General features: G+C 31.6%; 2 protein-coding genes across 3 annotated transcripts; both read left to right on the plus strand.

Annotated features, from left to right (window-relative positions):
• On the plus strand, positions 3,337 to 6,622 carry LOC109335847 (beta-glucosidase BoGH3B-like). The gene is made up of 9 exons (XM_019572069.1): positions 3,337 to 3,745; positions 3,857 to 4,061; positions 4,206 to 4,296; positions 4,371 to 4,516; positions 4,848 to 5,091; positions 5,172 to 5,276; positions 5,371 to 5,553; positions 5,776 to 5,980; positions 6,071 to 6,622. Exons 1-9 carry the CDS (start codon positions 3,526 to 3,528, stop codon positions 6,556 to 6,558), a joined length of 1,887 nt encoding a protein of 628 aa, XP_019427614.1. The 5' UTR covers positions 3,337 to 3,525; the 3' UTR covers positions 6,559 to 6,622.
• On the plus strand, positions 8,788 to 15,645 carry LOC109335849 (syntaxin-132-like). 2 transcript variants are annotated; one of them, XM_019572072.1, is made up of 14 exons: positions 8,788 to 8,913; positions 10,653 to 10,760; positions 10,867 to 10,923; positions 12,381 to 12,429; positions 12,618 to 12,706; positions 12,784 to 12,857; positions 13,432 to 13,474; positions 13,557 to 13,617; positions 13,719 to 13,744; positions 13,830 to 13,907; positions 14,093 to 14,173; positions 14,778 to 14,843; positions 15,145 to 15,328; positions 15,505 to 15,645. In XM_019572072.1, exons 1-13 carry the CDS (start codon positions 8,896 to 8,898, stop codon positions 15,316 to 15,318), a joined length of 924 nt encoding a protein of 307 aa, XP_019427617.1. In that variant the 5' UTR covers positions 8,788 to 8,895; the 3' UTR covers positions 15,319 to 15,328; positions 15,505 to 15,645. The 2 variants fall into 2 exon arrangements, with proteins under 2 accessions (XP_019427617.1, XP_019427616.1); XM_019572071.1 differs by lacking the exon at positions 15,505 to 15,645 and having other exon boundaries at positions 15,145 to 15,498.

The raw sequence follows: 18,584 nt of genomic DNA on the forward strand, positions 1-18,584 counted from the left end.
ACTTTTTGCTTAATATATCATCTTTTATCTATAGAGTTAACACTTATTTTCACTTATTATGTGAATTAATAAAATATTAAGTATAGTTAAACATGAAAAATAACAACTAACACGTTACCTTTGCACGGGTATAAAATGAATTTTTAATTTCCCCCAAAATATACAAATAAATTAGATAAAATATAATATTTTATATTGATAATCAACTCCTTCGATAATCACATTAGATGAATAGAGGATAAGCATTAAGCATTAATCTTTTGAAGTCAGGGCTCAATTTATAATAATAATACTATAATGGATGTAGTCAAGTCAAATATCTCATCATTTCGAATTAATCAAAAGTTCTTATCCACTTTAAAAATATAAAAAAGAAAAAGATATCTAAACTTTTTTCTTTCTAATCGAGTTTCTCCACTCTATTCTAGATGGAGTGATTTATTTGTCCGCGTGGCATAGAAATAGTAATAATATTTAATTTTTCAAATAATTACATTAGAATAATATTAACATAAGGAAAATATTTGTACTTTTATAAGAAAATTTGTCAAATATATTAAGTATGTTAATCACAATTCATCAAATAAATGGTTGTGTTATGTAATATTGTGTTATGTAATATTTTAAGTATGGTCAGAGTTGGAGTCTTTTCTAATACTGAAACTTTGTCAAATTTGCTTTGCATATGTGTGGAGTAAATATCATCTTCGATACTAAAAAGTCTAATATTAAATGCTGATACTTACATATAACAAAAAAAAAAATGTATGTCCATATTTTAGTAAAATAAAATTAAAAATTACCAAATTTCCCTCTCATATTCTGATATAAGAAAGGATCCCAACAATATCTTTTCACCCTCCTATCTCAAATAAAATTTTCTAGTGTGAACATACTTCTTGCTATATAAAAAAGTCAATATATGTGTATATAGATAATATGATTTTATGTAATGTATACGTATGATATAATATGATATTAATTGTATATAAAAATTATACTAATGATGAGTAAATATTAAACTATTGTGGGAATTGGAAATTGATCCTATTCTCCTTTGGGTAATCCCCAAGATTACGAAAAGAAATTGAAGTGTTGAACCATGTTCCACAACAAGAATCATAATTGGAGCAACTATAGATTAAAGTATTTTTACAATGTTTTTAGATTTGATGCCTTCAATAAAATATTGTTGTTGTTTTTACGTTGTATTAAGTATTAAGTTTAAAATTTATGCAGAGTATAAAGTTTTTTATACAGTTAGTATATCATCTAATATTGATTTATATTACTTTTGTTTGAATATTAATGGTAGTTAATAAATCAACGATAAATTATTTACTGACATATAAAAACTCTTATACTATCATTATATATGTTAAATTATTAAGTATTAATATTACTACTAATAAGACATGGATCTATTTATATAAGATACATCAATACTAAAATAATGAAATGTTCACTTTCTAGAAAATGACATTATTCACATATATTAAAATGATCATTTTTTTACTCATAGATAGATTTGTTATAAAACAATTTATTAGTATTAATGAGACACAGTGAGGTGGGTGCACGTTAAATTTATTCATTTATTAAACCTGACACCCACGTTGGACAAAAAACTGTTAGTTGCATGTTACTTTTTCACGGGTTTGATGAAAAATATATATGCACACGGTATGAGTTTTATACATTATTATTGTATGATTCATCATTATATTTAATTATTATTTATTTTTTAAAAAATTAATTCAAATGAATAATAGATGATAAAACACATATGTATAAATCTTTACATTATTTGTATATATTTTATACTTTTTTAATTATGAATATGTTATATAAGTAGTAATGATAGTATAAAAATTTAACACATAATAAAAATAAAATGTAATATTATATAGTATCAGTGTGAAGATTTATACACCATCAATGCTTCATATCATTATTCATTTACATAATTTTTAACTAAAAATTAATATAATTAAAAATAAATGATATATAATATAATGATAGTAAAATATTCTTAAAAAAAAAACCTACCACTGAATAAAAAAATGAATGATATTATTTACATATGTATCTTTGAAAAGTACGATGATTAAATATCGGTATAAAATTAACATTTTAGTTTTTCTAAAAAATATAGCGGTGGATGTATGATTTAATATGTTTTGAAGCTTAAATTATATATTATTTTCCAAAACATGTTAGCGACTAAACTAAGTAACTCTACACTTGAACTATTTAAAAGTGAGGTTAAACATGTAAGTCCATTTTAAAAGATATTTAATTATAGGATTTTTAAATAGGTTAAAAGATCTACTTAATATATCTAGTTTAAAATAAATCTACCTAACATAAACAATAAAATTATATTTTATATATTTAATTTTTTTTACATATAATAGTTTTAGTTATACTAAAATAATATAGTATAAATAATAATAATATAATCAAATAAGATAACCTTATGAGATTAATAAGGATGACCTAAAGATTAATCTATTAAATTAAATAAGTTTTCACCAAACCTAAGATAACCTATTTATGAATACACCCAACTTTCATATAAGGATTATACCTACAAATTCATTTATACCATACAAAATGAATTGTCATAAAGTAATACCTATTTTTATGACTTAGGTAATTGTTATATGGTATAGGAAAAACAAGATATGTATAATTACTCATTAACAACCCTACATGTTGTAGTATTTGATTGATCGAGAATATAGGAATAAAATTATTTTGGCATATATGATTTCTGTTCCTATATAAGATATTACTCTTTATATCTAAAAGTGACATTTGTTAAGAGAAATAGTCATATATCTTGAAATGATTAGTTCCTTACCCAGAAAAAAATAAAGGGTATGTAAAAAAAAGAAAGGGCCAAAATCCTCTTTAAACTACCAAAAATTGACCTGAAATTTGGTAGACACCCCTTTCTTTTTTCTCACACTTTTTAGTTTTGTGGTAATACTTACTTTTTTTCCTGCCATTGCAAATGCATGACTAAATTAGAATGCACTTTATACAAGTACATTTTATTTGGTAGGAAGAGTTTTGTCGCTCATATCGATCCTAAGTCGTGTGACCAGAGTTGACTGTGGCTTAGAAAAATGTTTCATGTGCCATTACTTGTGATTGTTTAGAAAAATACTTAAATATTAAACTTTTAATCAATCATAAGTAGTGACATATAGAGTGACACACTTTGTGAGATGTGCTCGCGACCGAAAAAAAAAGGTTTTAGAAGAAGACTATTAATGCTAGTCAATTGAGTAACCTTTGTACTATTAAGATCACCTTATACTGTTTTTAGTTAATCTCTAGTTTGAAGATTAACCCTTTATGTCTTTGTCCCATATTTTCTCTACAACTTTCCATTTGGATACTATTGAGTTTATCACTGTTACATTGATATCAGAACTTCTTGAATCATAAAAATTGATACTTTAACTTGATCCAAGTTCTGTTCTTATTGTGAAATTGGGTGCTGCAGCATAAGGAATGGCCAAAGTTCCAATATTTTTGGTGTGGCTTATGCTCTTACAATGTTATGTAGCCATGGCAGATGCGAAGTACGCGAAATATAAAGATCCGAAAGAGTCGTTGGATTCTCGAATCGATGATCTTATCGAGAGGATGACTTTGGAAGAGAAAATTGGTCAAATGGTGCAAATTGAGCGCAGTGTTGCTTCTGCAGATGTGATTAATAAGTACTTTATTGGTATAGTTTTCTCTATGGTTGAAATTAAACATAGATTCTTCAAATAGAAGAAAGAATGTAATGTATTTTCTATTTGAAAATTGAAGATTGGTCTTGTTTTTTTTGATGTAGGGAGTGTGCTAAGTGGTGGAGGTAGTGTTCCGAAGAAACAAGCCTCTGCTGAGGATTGGGTTGACATGGTGAATGATTTTCAACGCGGCGCGTTATCTACTAGGCTCGGGATTCCAATGATTTATGGGATTGATGCTGTTCATGGGCATAACAATGTCTATAATGCAACAATTTTTCCTCACAATATCGGCCTTGGCGCGACTAGGTATGCATATATATGCTCGATCTTTCACAATTCTAGTTTCATTAGTACTTATTATAATTGTAGTATTATTCATAAAGCAATGATGTTTTATTATTAAACTGTAATTGTGAATCTTTATGATGAAATTTATATCTGAACAATCAGGGATCCTAAACTTATGAAGAAGATTGGTGAAGCAACTGCTCTTGAAGTTAGAGCAACTGGGATTCAGTATGCCTTTTCGCCTTGTATTGCGGTAATTGATAAGATCCGAATTTTGTTGCTGTCATATGTCGAGCCGTTTAGCTTCTAACCTTTCTGTTAGTACAGGTCTGTAGAGATCCGAGGTGGGGCCGATGTTACGAAAGTTACAGTGAAGATCATAAAATAGTTCAAGCTATGACTGAGATAATTCCAGGACTGCAAGGTGATATCCCTGCAAACTCGCCGAAGGATGTTCCATTTGTTGCTGGAAAGTAAGAACTCATGCTGTTGCAGCCTTTCAGTCAATAGTTTAGTTTAATATTCTACTTTCTAATGTAACTAATGAGTATTTGATCATCTAAATATTGAATTTCATAGCTTTTCCTTTTGATTTCTTCATTAATTTATCTTTGTAAGACCATAATTTTTTTGATGCTAATGTAGTTGCTCCTAATCATTAAGTTACTTTGTACACTCTTGCTCTTATCGTGCTAATCCTATCTCGTTTTTGTGAATGACTGATTATTTTTGCATTCCGGAGGCATACCCGTGATGCAACTTATCTTGTTATTGTCTGATGCAATGTTGTATTTTGTTGCGTAGAACGAAAGTCGCAGCTTGCGCTAAGCACTTCGTTGGTGATGGTGGAACAACAAAAGGAATCAATGAGAACAACACAGTGATAAACAAAGAGGGATTGCTTAGCATTCATGTTCCAGCCTACTATGACTCTATCAGTAAGGGTGTGGCAACCATCATGGTCTCTTATTCAAGCTGGAATGGAAAAAAGATGCATGCTAATCATGATCTACTCACCGGCTTTCTCAAGAACACGCTCCGTTTTCGGGTAATACACAACTCATCCATACCTTCGAGCTCATGATTATTACACCAAATAAAGCCTAATCTTTTGCTTTCTGCTTAAAGGGTTTTGTCATATCAGATTGGGAGGGAATTGACAGAATTACTTCCCCTCCGCATTCTAACTACACATATTCCATTGAAGCTGGAGTTAATGCTGGAATTGACATGGTAAAAATCATGAACATCAAGTCCTTCTATTATATAAGACTTTTCAAGTAAGTATATGTCATCTTCTAATACATCCTCTGTCAATAATCCTCAGGTAATGGTTCCCCATAACTACACAGAATTCATTGATGGCCTAACCTTACTGGTGAAAAACAATGTCATACCCATTAGTCGAATCGACGATGCGGTGGAGAGAATTTTGAGGGTCAAGTTTGTGATGGGTCTTTTTGAGTATCCATTGGCAGATTACAGCCTAGTAAATGAAATAGGAAAACAGGTTAGTAATTGATTATTCGTGTTTAGACTGTCCTTTTGCCTAGAGGGTGAACTTGACATAACAGTATCGTTGTTACTTAGTGGCTATGAGGTCACGATTTCAAATCGAGAAACAACCTCTCCACTTGTAGGGGTAAAGTTGCACTGGGCTGCCGAAAAACTGTCGTTTTACCTAGTAGTAATTCCCATGTTCATAAAAAAGATTAGCTCTTTCACTTGGCAGGAACATAGAGAATTAGCTAAGAAAGCTGTGAGGAAATCATTGGTCTTGTTAAAGAATGGTAAAGATGCTGATCAACCATTGCTCCCTCTTCCGAAATCGGCGAAAAGAATACTTGTTGCTGGAAGCCATGCTGATAATCTAGGCTATCAGTGTGGTGGCTGGACCATTGAATGGCAAGGAGTTAGTGGCAACAACATCACTAGTGGTACAAATTTGCTTTCATCTTGGTTCCTGAATTGTTAAATTTTTGTACTGAAAACATAGTATTGACATGAATCATATGATTCTACTACAGGTACAACAATCCTTAGTGCAATCAAAAACACTGTTGACAGAGATACAGAGATAGTGTACAAGGAGAATCCGGATTTAGACTATGTCAAGTCTAATGATTTTTCATATGCCATTGTTGTAGTTGGAGAGCACCCTTATGCAGAAACAAATGGTGATAGCTTAAATTTAACGATTTCCGATCCCGGGCCGAGCACCATAAGTAATGTTTGTGGAGGTGTCAAATGTGTTGTCGTGCTCATATCCGGCCGCCCCGTTGTCATACAACCATATCTTGACAAAATTGAAGGCCTTGTTGCAGCTTGGCTTCCAGGCACTGAGGGACAAGGTGTGGCTGATGTCTTATTTGGTGAGTATGGTTTCACTGGAAAGCTTTCAAGGACATGGTTTAAGAATGTTGATCAGTTACCAATGAATGTTGGAGATTCTCATTATGATCCACTCTTTCCATTTGGATTTGGTCTTACAACAAAACCACATAAGGCCATATAGAAACTCAATTTACAAGCACCATTTATCATTCTTTAGTATTTTCAGACTATCTATGATCTTCTAAATTGTATTTTCTTAGTATTAGGAGTTTATTTGGTATGAGTTGCCATCAACTTGATTCTACTTGAATTGCACATTCTTATACTTTTACGAGTTAAATTCTGGAGAGAAATGAATGAGCTTGATTCTACTTGAATTGTCATCTCACCAGTGTATTATGACCATGGAATCTTCCCATTTCTTTCTGAAACTCAACTCGACAACCGACCCTCAATGAGTGTCCTATACTTTCTCTCTTGCTCCCCCCATTATCCACCCTTGTATATGAAAGCTAGACCCCTCAACAAAAAAAACTTGATAATAGATGGTTTTACAATAAAACAATAAAAAAAATCAATTCGTAATAATTAATACTATTGATTTGGTAAAACATTCTCTGCGATTTTCGATTTTGAATAAAATTAAAAACGTTGACGATCTGTCTCGGAAGTTGCTTCAATTTCCAAAAATACTCACTTCCATTAAAAGTCACAAATGAAATAATCTATGCTACAAGAATTTATGCATCAACCATATAATAGTTTTTTTTTGGTTATAGCATCATTATATTATCTACTATCATTTATATTTGGTGTTAATGTATTATTATCTATTATTTATATTTAATTACTATTGATTTTTTAAATATAAACAATATAATATAAATAAATAACATACTTATTGTGCATAAGAAGAAATATATGCCAACTAAACTAACAATGCAAGGGTTTTATGAATTATTAGTCTATTATTTATTCTTCATTCATTTTTAATTACTGTTACATATAAATGTACGTACTGAATGATATACTAATTATATATGAATCTTTATATTAATAATATATAGATATTACACTCAAATCGATTTATACTAATTGTTTATAAATTTTAACATGGAGAATAGATTCCACTCTTTCCATTTGGATTTGGTCTTACAACAAAACCACATAAGGCCATATAGAAACTCAATTTACAAGCACCATTTATCATTCTTTAGTATTTTCAGACTATCTATGATCTTCTAAATTGTATTTTCTTAGTATTAGGAGTTTATTTGGTATGAGTTGCCATCAACTTGATTCTACTTGAATTGCACATTCTTATACTTTTACGAGTTAAATTCTGGAGAGAAATGAATGAGCTTGATTCTACTTGAATTGTCATCTCACCAGTGTATTATGACCATGGAATCTTCCCATTTCTTTCTGAAACTCAACTCGACAACCGACCCTCAATGAGTGTCCTATACTTTCTCTCTTGCTCCCCCCATTATCCACCCTTGTATATGAAAGCTAGACCCCTCAACAAAAAAAACTTGATAATAGATGGTTTTACAATAAAACAATAAAAAAAATCAATTCGTAATAATTAATACTATTGATTTGGTAAAACATTCTCTGCGATTTTCGATTTTGAATAAAATTAAAAACGTTGACGATCTGTCTCGGAAGTTGCTTCAATTTCCAAAAATACTCACTTCCATTAAAAGTCACAAATGAAATAATCTATGCTACAAGAATTTATGCATCAACCATATAATAGTTTTTTTTTGGTTATAGCATCATTATATTATCTACTATCATTTATATTTGGTGTTAATGTATTATTATCTATTATTTATATTTAATTACTATTGATTTTTTAAATATAAACAATATAATATAAATAAATAACATACTTATTGTGCATAAGAAGAAATATATGCCAACTAAACTAACAATGCAAGGGTTTTATGAATTATTAGTCTATTATTTATTCTTCATTCATTTTTAATTACTGTTACATATAAATGTACGTACTGAATGATATACTAATTATATATGAATCTTTATATTAATAATATATAGATATTACACTCAAATCGATTTATACTAATTGTTTATAAATTTTAACATGGAGAATAGATAAATATTAAATTTTAATCATAATCTATCCCACCTTTCTTATATATAAAAGGAATATAAGTAATATAATGATATAAATTACTACTCAGTAAAACTTTATATAAAACTAAGACACAAATAAACAAAGGATTTAAAAATGTATATATTGACAATGTAAAATTTTACTCTGATAGCAAATTTCCATTGTTCATATGTTATTTAATATCGACTTTCGAACAAAACTATTATATGGTGGATGATGTGCTGCTTCAAAAACTTTATAGTGTATAGATTTTAAACTCAGTAAGTTCAAAAACCACATTCATTTGTTTTTTTCCTCCTGCAATTGAATCTGTGGCCTGGTTTGTTGTTAACCAGGTTCATACCACTCCATTTTCACATTCATTCTTCCACAATGAACGATCTTCTAACGGTAATGTACTACTATTCTCCATTGCTAATTCAACTTGTCTTATTTTTTCTGTTTTGTTTTGAGTTTTGTTCAGATCTAGCTTTAGCTATGTTGGACAATTTTATGATTTTGTTTTCTCTTATGTGTTTGGTGTTTGGCAACATATGTTTCAGCTGTGTCTGTCTTTCTGCTAATGTTTTTTTTTGCTAATAAAATGTAAGGAAATTATGGGATTAAGATAATATACATTTTGGAGGTTTTGGTTGACATTATGGGATTTTTTCACTATCATATGACTCATGGTGAGATTGAAATAGTTTGTCGGTTGACATGATTTATGATAAAATAGTACGACGTCATTTAACTCACGTAGTCGTTCCAACTAATCGGAAAAGGCTTGATTGTTGCCGTTATTTAACTCATGTTGGAATGCATTTATACACAACTACTGCTGGCTAATTTGGGTGGACTGCTACCCAAGTTACCTTCTATCACTTCATAGTTTTCTCAAATTTACTATTTTGAGCATTTCCAATTTTGGACTTGAAGTTAGTATTTTTATACTTTATGGTTTCATGATTGGGATTTTATCTGTGTGTTGAGATCTGTTCAATTTATGAAGAAGCAAAAAGTATACTGATAAATAATACTATGTATAGTGATAATTAAATTAATCTAGATTCTGGATTTAAGTATTTACTCAGTAGTGTTAATATTGCTATGGATAGTGACTACTAAATTAATCTAGATTTTAGTATTGACTAACAATCTGGAATTATATAACAAGACTAAATAATTGGTGCAGCATTTAAGATATTATCCACTCGGGTCGTCTTGCCATAGAAAAAAGGCGTAGTAGCCAACCAGATCCGAAAAATGGGTTTAGAGTGATGCTCCTTGATGGTATAACAATGAAAAGATATCCTTAATACTTTGAAGGCTAAATCCTGTAGTTAATATGTGATCTTGTTATGTACCAGAAAAGGTTGTTATCCAGTTAAAGTTGCATGAGTAACATAAGCACTTCTGTTGAAACAGTTCATGTTTTCCCGATCCACGGAATCTTCATTTTATTTTACTTAATGTAATGGTTTTTTAACACTTTAAAAGTGAACTTATTGGCAAGGCAACTCTCTGTTACCTAGAATATGTTATCTGATTTTTGTCGCTCTAATCTACCATGACCTTAGAGTATGCTTCACTTTCCTGTAGTTAATGAGCTGAAGTGCCTCTTTATGACGGAGGTACCCGCTGATATGTATAGGACATAAATGATTCACTTGCTTCTCTCAAAAGCTCCTTAAGATTAAGACTAGACCTATGTTTTTATATATTTACTGCGAAGTTTCTATAATACACATTTGTGAGATTCGATGAATAATTCTCATGACGGGAAGAAATTTCATCTCGGGTTCCTCTCGTAAAAGTTAAAACTGTTAAGTAGAGGCCCATGAACGGTTTTATTTCTAGTAGATTCAATACTACTTGAAAACATCTTGAAGTGAGATCCTATCAAAGTTTTGGAAATAAAATGTTGTTTCTATTTTTCATGCTTTGGATTTTACAGGCATCCAAGCTCAACGCATGCCTTAGTTATATGTAAACCTTCGCACTATTTTCTCACAAAGATGGGTTGATAGAAAATAAAGTATGGGTTGTTAGAATAGCATTAAATTTGTGTAATTTACCTTGGCTGCACAGATAGCAACAGAAGCATTAAGGTATGATCCATTTATATTAATTTGATGGTACTGTTTCAGGAATCATTTGAGATCCCACGTGGTCAAAGTCGTGGAGGTGGAGATGTTGAGTTAGGAGCATATGCATTAAATTCAGGAGAACTAGGCTTGGATTTTTTCTTCAAGAAGGTCTGTATCATTTTTATATTTCCGAAACCTGTAAAAAAACATAAATCATGTTCAATCATTGCGCCTGTCTCGATTTGAATGTTGTTAAGCCTTTTTCTTCCCTTAGGTTCAAGAGCTTGATAAACAATATGCTAAGCTGGATAAGCTTTTAGGAAAGCTACAGGTAACTTCTCTTACTTTTATTCACTTCACTACTGATTGTTGGCTTCTGAAACAATTAAAATGAATCAATTGGGTTGATTTTCTTGACTCTTAAGATCTCTAATAATTAGTATTAATCTCACATTTTTTATGATGAAATAAGTGTCATTAGATGAGAAGAGGGAAAAATTCTTGAAGAGGATAAGACACGTCTCAGTCAAAACAAAAAGAAACACCTAAAAAATAAGTGAAAGAGCCATGCACCAAAGCATATTAGTCCCTCTGTGTATCTACCAAAGAAAAACCACTAAATAACTATGTGTAGAGCACCAAAGGGATGCAAGAGAGTTACCCTATCCTAAAAATAATCAAATAAAAGTAGTCATTGAAAAATCTATTCTTCCTTCCCTACCAAATACATCAAAGAACAACAAACGCAGAGCACTACCACAGAATTTTGGAATCTTCATTTGTACCAAAACCTCTAAATTTAGTAATGAGAAAATAATGTAAGTTTATAATGCAGTTTCTGACTTTTCAAAAATCCTAAACAATCTATTCCTAAGTACTTCTGTTCCCGACCAATGTAAAAAGAGATGAGATCCGCTTTCTGAATATGAATAGTAGCACACATAATTCATATATTAGGAGAATAACATTCAGATGTTTGCACTTCTGGACTATGTCATTGGTGTTAATCCTTTTAAGAACAATGGTTTAGACAATAGCTTTAACCTTTAAGAGGAAGAGTCGGGAACTGAAAAATGAATTCACAAGTCGACATTCCTAAGGGATCAAGGACCCAAGTTAATCTCACGAAGATATGACAAATAGAAAAGTAGGCAATAGAAGCATGATAGTTTTTTCAAGGGTGGTAAATTGGGTCCCAGCAAACAAGGTAATTTGCCTAGGTCCAGGCTAACAGCAATAGGAGCATCTTAGTAAAACTTTAAATATGTATGTTAACTTGGCATAACTGACATGGCTAATGAATGAAAAAGCCTAGCTTATTAGAAAAACTCTGTTTATGATAATTCGTTTGAAACTCCCAAATTCATATACTCAAGCACTTCAAATATGTCAGAAGTTTTCATGTAAGGATTTGTGGAAAAGCACATGCATATATTTGCAAGTTAACATTTCGGGAAAAATAGGGGAGAGAGATATTAGGATTTGAAAAAAAAAGGTGTGACAAAGTTAGTAATACAGCCTTTAACTTGGTAGGTCTTTTTACACTGTGTTCTATTGTAATTGAACTAAACCTAGCGAAGTCTCTTAATTTTACTCCGCATCCATAACATATAAAAGGATACTAAAAATGGGATAAAAAATAAATTTGATTCAGCTTCTGCTATAATGTTTGGCAATAGCAGATCCTTAGTTAAATAGTACTTGTTGGGTTAAAAGCCGTTGTGCTTACTTATTGATTTATATTATAAACTAAAGTTACTTGAATTGCGACCTCATCATTTTGTCCAGGAAGCCCATGAGGAATCCAAATCTGTCACAAAAGCTCCTTCCATGAAAAGTTTGTAAAATATTTTTCCTTTACTTTTTTGCAAATACATTTTTGCATGTTTCATTGTCTACTGCGTCATGTTGTTTCTCACAGTTATTTATTAGAAGTGTGCATTTGAGGATAGCTAATGTGGGTTTACAAGTCAAGATCATGATCATTAACTAAGTAAACATGCTTGATCTTACCATCATTTTCAGATATAAAGCAGAGAATGGAGAAAGATGTTGACGAAGTTAAGAAAACTGCGCATCACATAAAGACTAAACTTGAAGAACTCGACAAAGAGGTGAGAATATCTTTCAGTGTTTTATTTAGAAACTAGATTTTAGCTATGGTCTCCTTCTAATTCATTCTGTGTTGTAGAATTTGGCAAATAGACAGAAGCCTGGGTGTGGAAAAGGATCAGGTGTTGACCGGTCTAGAACAGCAACAACCATGTTAGTCATGATCTGTCTTTTAATTTCACATTACGATATTGTCATACCTTACACACGCTTTATGAATCGGAGGTTTCTATTGCATCTGAAGTATAGTGTGCATCATTCCAGATACACTCAAAGTTTTCCAACTAGTTGTTACTCGGTTTCCGACTAGTATAGTGTGCATAATTCCAGATGTTTTTCATGCTAGAGCTTCTGATCCGTAAGTAACAATTACCACCATATGTTGCCATGGATCATTGTCTAACTTAGTGTACATATAATTATTGACTACTTGGTTATTGAGTCTTTGGCTTTTAACTTATACGAATCTGTTGCTATGCAACACTATGTCCTACAAACCAAACTGAAAGTATGAAAATTTTGGGAAAAGAGTGCAAGAGAAACTTGCATATAACCTTACCTGCTCCCGAAGAAATAAAATTGGAACCTGAAATGTACCTACATTGCACCACAATGAGTCAACCAGAGGGTTATCCTAAAACTAGGATTACACTGCTTGGCTTCTGCTTAATGTTTTATGGACCAATCTTATCTGCACCTGATTTTTGTGTGTTATGTTATTCTGCAGTTCCTTGAAAAAGAAACTGAAGGACAAGATGGCTGAATTTCAGGTTGGTTTGGCATATATTTTTAGTTGAGAATTTCATTTAGTCTCTTGTTCTTCATGTTAATCTATTTTGAAAATCCTTGCAGATCCTAAGAGAAGCCATCCATCAAGAATATCGCGAGGTTGTTGAGAGACGTGTCTTTACAGGTTTATGTCATTTACTTAGTAGTGGTTCTAGTTTTATGTATGATGCCATGGATTTTCCTTGATGGTTTTTTAATTGTATCCTCTGGTTTGATGATTCTCAGTAACCGGCACAAGAGCAGACGAGGAGGTACCAATCCTTTCATATTTTTTATTAATACGAAGAAAAGTGTCTTTTTATTAAGTTTTTCTTCTAATCATTTAACAATGTCCAGACAATTGACAGATTAATTGAGACTGGAGACAGTGAGCAAATTTTCAAGAAGGCAATTCAGGAACAAGGGCGAGGCCAGGTTCATCCCTCGCTCCTCAAATTTCTGTTATAACTTTTTTTTCCATTCTTTTAAACTTTATTGACTTGAAAATCAGAGTCCTATAAAGTCTAAAATTTCCATTATCACCAATCCTTTTGGCAATGGTGGTGATGAACTTTACCTTGCCAAGGTACACCTCTCATACATTTGAGTTATCATTTTAGATAATGGACACCCTGGCAGAAATTCAAGAGCGACATGATGCAGTTAGAGACGTTGAGAGAAAACTTCTTGATTTAAACCAGGTATTTAATCAGTCTGCTCAATTTGTTTAATCGTGTTACATGTATGATGTTGCTCAATGAATTAGGAAAATCGATATCCTGATTAGATGAACATAATAGGAGTGACTATGATGAGAGACATGAAAATATTAGGGGGGAATATATGTTTTGCATATTTACCTTTTCTTTTTACATTCTGTCCATATAAATGCAGGTTTATGTATAGTATAGGCCAATGTTATGGAACCATTATATCCTTATGCTTTATGCATATGACCATGGGATCAGTCATATCCCAATGACCATAGGAGCCATACAAAATACCACCGGGCTACTACACATGTGAGATGCTAAACATGATTTTGCAAGCCATCTTTTTAATGTAACACCCAAGTCTTGACATGCGGCCCTCTGGGCCCATGAATTTATCGAGCATGTCATCCTTTAAGTTTAAATACTCTGTAGTATTTTGTTCCCCTAAAGGGAGCCTCATGTGACTCAAACCCATGATCTCAGAGACTTATAGTCACAAATTCCGCTGAATCACTACCACTAAGCAACGGTGAAGAAAAAGAAATGCATATCAAGTTTGGTCTACAATAACTTTCTTATTTTGTCTTGGCAGATATTTATGGATATTGCAGTGTTAGTGGATGCACAAGGAGACATGCTCAACAACATAGAAACACAGGTATTTTGACCACTTGTTAGAAGTAAGACACCCCTTGAATTACCTAAAGGTTAATTTAATTACTCTCAAGATTTCATTTGAAAAGTTGCACTCACCTATCTTGAGGTTCATATATCATTACACTTATCTCCTTTGAAGGGATAGTGATTGAAATTACACTGACCTCTCTTAGGGAAGTTGGGTGCAATCTTTGAAACAAGAGACAAGAGGGTCAGTAAATGTAATTAAACTAAATCTTACAAAACTGTTTGACCAAGTAATATATTTGTAGTAAGTGTGGTTTTTGCTGTTCTTGCATCAGGTTTCAAGTGCAGTAGATCATGTGCAACAAGGCAATAATGCACTCCAGAAGGCCAAGAAACTACAAAGGAATTCTAGAAAATGGATGTGCATTGCAATCATAATACTTCTTATCATTGTTGTGATCATCGTTGTTGCCGTCATCAAACCATGGGGTGATAAAAAGGGTGTCTAGTTATTAATCGGTAATGCGGATTTACAAATTGTGTACTCCATTTTTCCCCCTGATCCATTCTTTGGGTGTTGCTTGTTCTAAGCATTCTTCTTATGTTATATTATACTATTACACTTGAAAGAAACATTGGACCATTGTATAAGAAATTGAACAAAGTTCTGATTGATTTCCATTATATTATCTCAGGTTTTGCAACAAGACTTTTTGTAATCAGGTAGGAGCAGGATCAAACAACACAATTATATTAAATGCAAATCATTTTTCATGGTTTCATTTACTATTTTTTTTGGTCTCTAATGGTTCCCTTTACATGGCCATATCACCAACTATGAAAATTTAATATTTTTCTCAATATACACATAATTAAATAGTGTATATTGAAATTATACTCTCAATATTTCATTTGAAAAGTTGCACTCAGCTATCTTGAGGTTCATATATCATTACACTTATCTAAATAGTGTTTTAAACTATGTATCAGACCGATGAAAACATGTCATATCAGTTAAAAAAATTAAATGTTTATTATTATTTTTTGCTTCAATATCATCGGTCCGAGACATGATTTGGGACAATAGATCTTTGTCCATATTTTCATGCTAATGCATCCACTTTTGATTTTATCTTGTCATGTTTACAAATTCACCTCACCATGGTAGCTTTTAATTTTTGTTATGAAGGAAAGAGCTTATTTAGCGCCCAATATTCAATCCATATGTCATTTCAGTATTTTCGTTGCCATCGAGTCATTTATAAGTTAGTCGACCAACTTATTATGTGATAAAAAATAAGCTAGTTGGTTATCTTCTGCCGGCAAATCGGCTTTTTTTGGCGCTTCGGAAAACTAAAAACATAGAAGAAAACTGAAAAGAATAGAACTTAGATATGAAGAATCACTAGAGAGAACCTTGCCTAGCCAACCAATGTACACCTTGGTTCCACTCCCTCAATGTGTGACCCAGAGAGACAAACCAATCTAAGTCTAGTAGACTCTTAATGATACTATAAAACAAAGCCTAGTACTAATGAAAATGACAAGTTATAAATTCATATATGATTAGTCAAGTTAAAACTTATTACTTATAAGTTAAAGGCTCATCACTTATAAGTGAGAGACTCATGACTTATAAGTGAGATACTTATTTCATTCTAGACCCCATCACCTAACTATAAGTTGATCTTATCAAAAAGTCTTGTTTTATTAGCTAGTTTGTAAAATCATAGTTTTAAGTCTCATGTACTATAGGTTAATACAATTATCATTTGTCTATTAAAATGTGAGGCTTCATTTAATCCATGGATTGTGGTATTAGGATTTGCTTCACTTTCAACTAGGTAGTTATATAAGGAGTGAGACTAACCCAACACAATCAACATGTTTTAAATTTGATGTTTTTTCTTCTCGATCGTCTTAACAAGTAATGGAGATCACCCATTCCATTTTTTGTATTTCAGTTCAATTAAAAAGTGTCACATAATTAAAAAGAATTTCTTTTTAGAATTTGATTGACTTAGAACATGAAACCAAGATTTTTTTAGGACATGGAATTCTTGCTTTAAATTTTTTGCAAACCAACCTACAAACTATTGTTGTGGTGCAAATTGGGAATAACAAGGTGTTTGGATTTACATTGCATGTTGACCCAAACTTTCATGTTTGACCCAAAGTAGGTGAACAATGTCCTAAAAGGGAAGATGTAAATTATCCCATAATGGAATCGAATCAAACAAAGTTTATTGGGTTGAGTTGGTAGGGCTATTGGTACTAATCTTTAAAAATATACACATAATTAAAATTGAAGAGTTTTAAAATCATAATAAATAGAAGAAATAAGACACACTCACTAAAAAAGACGTATGAAACAAATAAGATGATAAGTAGAGAAAAAAGAACAAGATCTAAAGCTTCTAGTGGAAACCAACAAAACAAGCTTTGTGTTATCATTTTTGTTGGGTTTGTGTGTGGTTAATTGTGAAGAGCATAGTAGTGCCACTATGCAGGGTTCATGTTTGTAAGTAATATTTTTGTATATCAAGCCAATAAAATCATGCCAACTGATAAAATTATGACAATATTTTTTTTATCCTCTATCAAAAAACAATAACTACTATTAATTGGTATGATTTTATCGGGTTAATATACAGAAATAGAGGAATAATAGTATAGAAGATCACTATACCAGTTTGAGTCTAATTAAAGTCAAACCATAGAAATAAAAGAATTATGATTGGTTCCTAAAAAATACTCAAACTAAACCCAACAAATGGAATCAACCAAAAAAAAATGATTTATGTGTAGGTGGGTTGCTTGAGTTATTATGACATAACTATGGTAATTGTATTTTTTTCCTTGTGGTATAAAACTTAGTTTTATAGCATTTGATTTTAGTCATTTAGAAACTATTAGTTTTTTAGTGTAAAATAAAAAAAAGAAGTCTCGGATAGAGAAAACACTTGAAGAAAGTTTATAGTAAGAAATATTTTATTTAAGGTGTGCACCAAAGGGAACTAGAGCTTAGTGGCAAAGAGGATGCACACTACATGTCTATCGTGCGCGTGCCACCGTCACTAGTCGAGTCGGCTCAGTTCCTAATTGTGTTCGAGCTTGGGGATTGTGATGTAAATCTTTTTGGACAAACTCACGTTGTTAATTATTTTTTTTATAAAAAATAAATAGGGCATAGCAAGTTTGCACACGTCAACAATTGTCTAACACACATTTTTGAACGTTGGGAACACGCCAACATACGTCCTACACATGCCAACATACGTCTTACACATGCCAACAAACGATACACACACCAACACTTGCTTTGCATACACTTTATCGATTCGTTCGTTTTTTATAACGTATACAATTTGGACCATAGTTTTTTGGCCGTTGGATTTCCTGCATATATATAGAGTCTTCGAACTCTTGGAAAATTGCACAAGTTGAGACGCAATTCTTCAACTTTTTCTTTCTCCACCAAAGAATTTTGGCCTCCTTCTTACTCTTTCTTTTTGTGATACTTTAGAGTGGTAGTAGTTACACAAAGTGATATTAGCTATATTTATGGATGTAACTCTAGAATATTTCCCACAATGCAATGGGTGTCTGATATAGTTAATCGTGCTACTTTATCTTGGGGGCATAGAGGTTGATAATTTGCTTGCACAAATTTTGTCAATACTAAGAAATATCTTAAAGAGAGTGACCGAATATACAAATCAACCACTAATTCTTTCAATGCCATAAGTTATTTTTTAATTTGTTTCCAACAATT

Source organism: Lupinus angustifolius, chromosome LG20 (assembly GCF_001865875.1).
Source record: "Lupinus angustifolius cultivar Tanjil chromosome LG20, LupAngTanjil_v1.0, whole genome shotgun sequence".
NCBI lineage: Eukaryota > Viridiplantae > Streptophyta > Magnoliopsida > Fabales > Fabaceae > Lupinus > Lupinus angustifolius.

Bases quoted from the DNA above. Each gene is read 5' to 3' on its own strand.
- LOC109335847 (XM_019572069.1), top strand. From the start codon at position 3,526: ATGGCCAAAGTTCCAATATTTTTGGTGTGGCTTATGCTCTTACAATGT. The intron at 4,297-4,370 runs GTAATTGATAAG...CTGTTAGTACAG, and splicing joins CCTTTTCGCCTTGTATTGCG to GTCTGTAGAGATCCGAGGTG. The intron at 5,092-5,171 runs GTAATACACAAC...TTCTGCTTAAAG, and splicing joins AGAACACGCTCCGTTTTCGG to GGTTTTGTCATATCAGATTG.
- LOC109335849 (XM_019572072.1), top strand. The intron at 13,475-13,556 runs GTTGGTTTGGCA...AAATCCTTGCAG, and splicing joins ACAAGATGGCTGAATTTCAG to ATCCTAAGAGAAGCCATCCA. The intron at 13,618-13,718 runs GTTTATGTCATT...GATGATTCTCAG, and splicing joins TGAGAGACGTGTCTTTACAG to TAACCGGCACAAGAGCAGAC.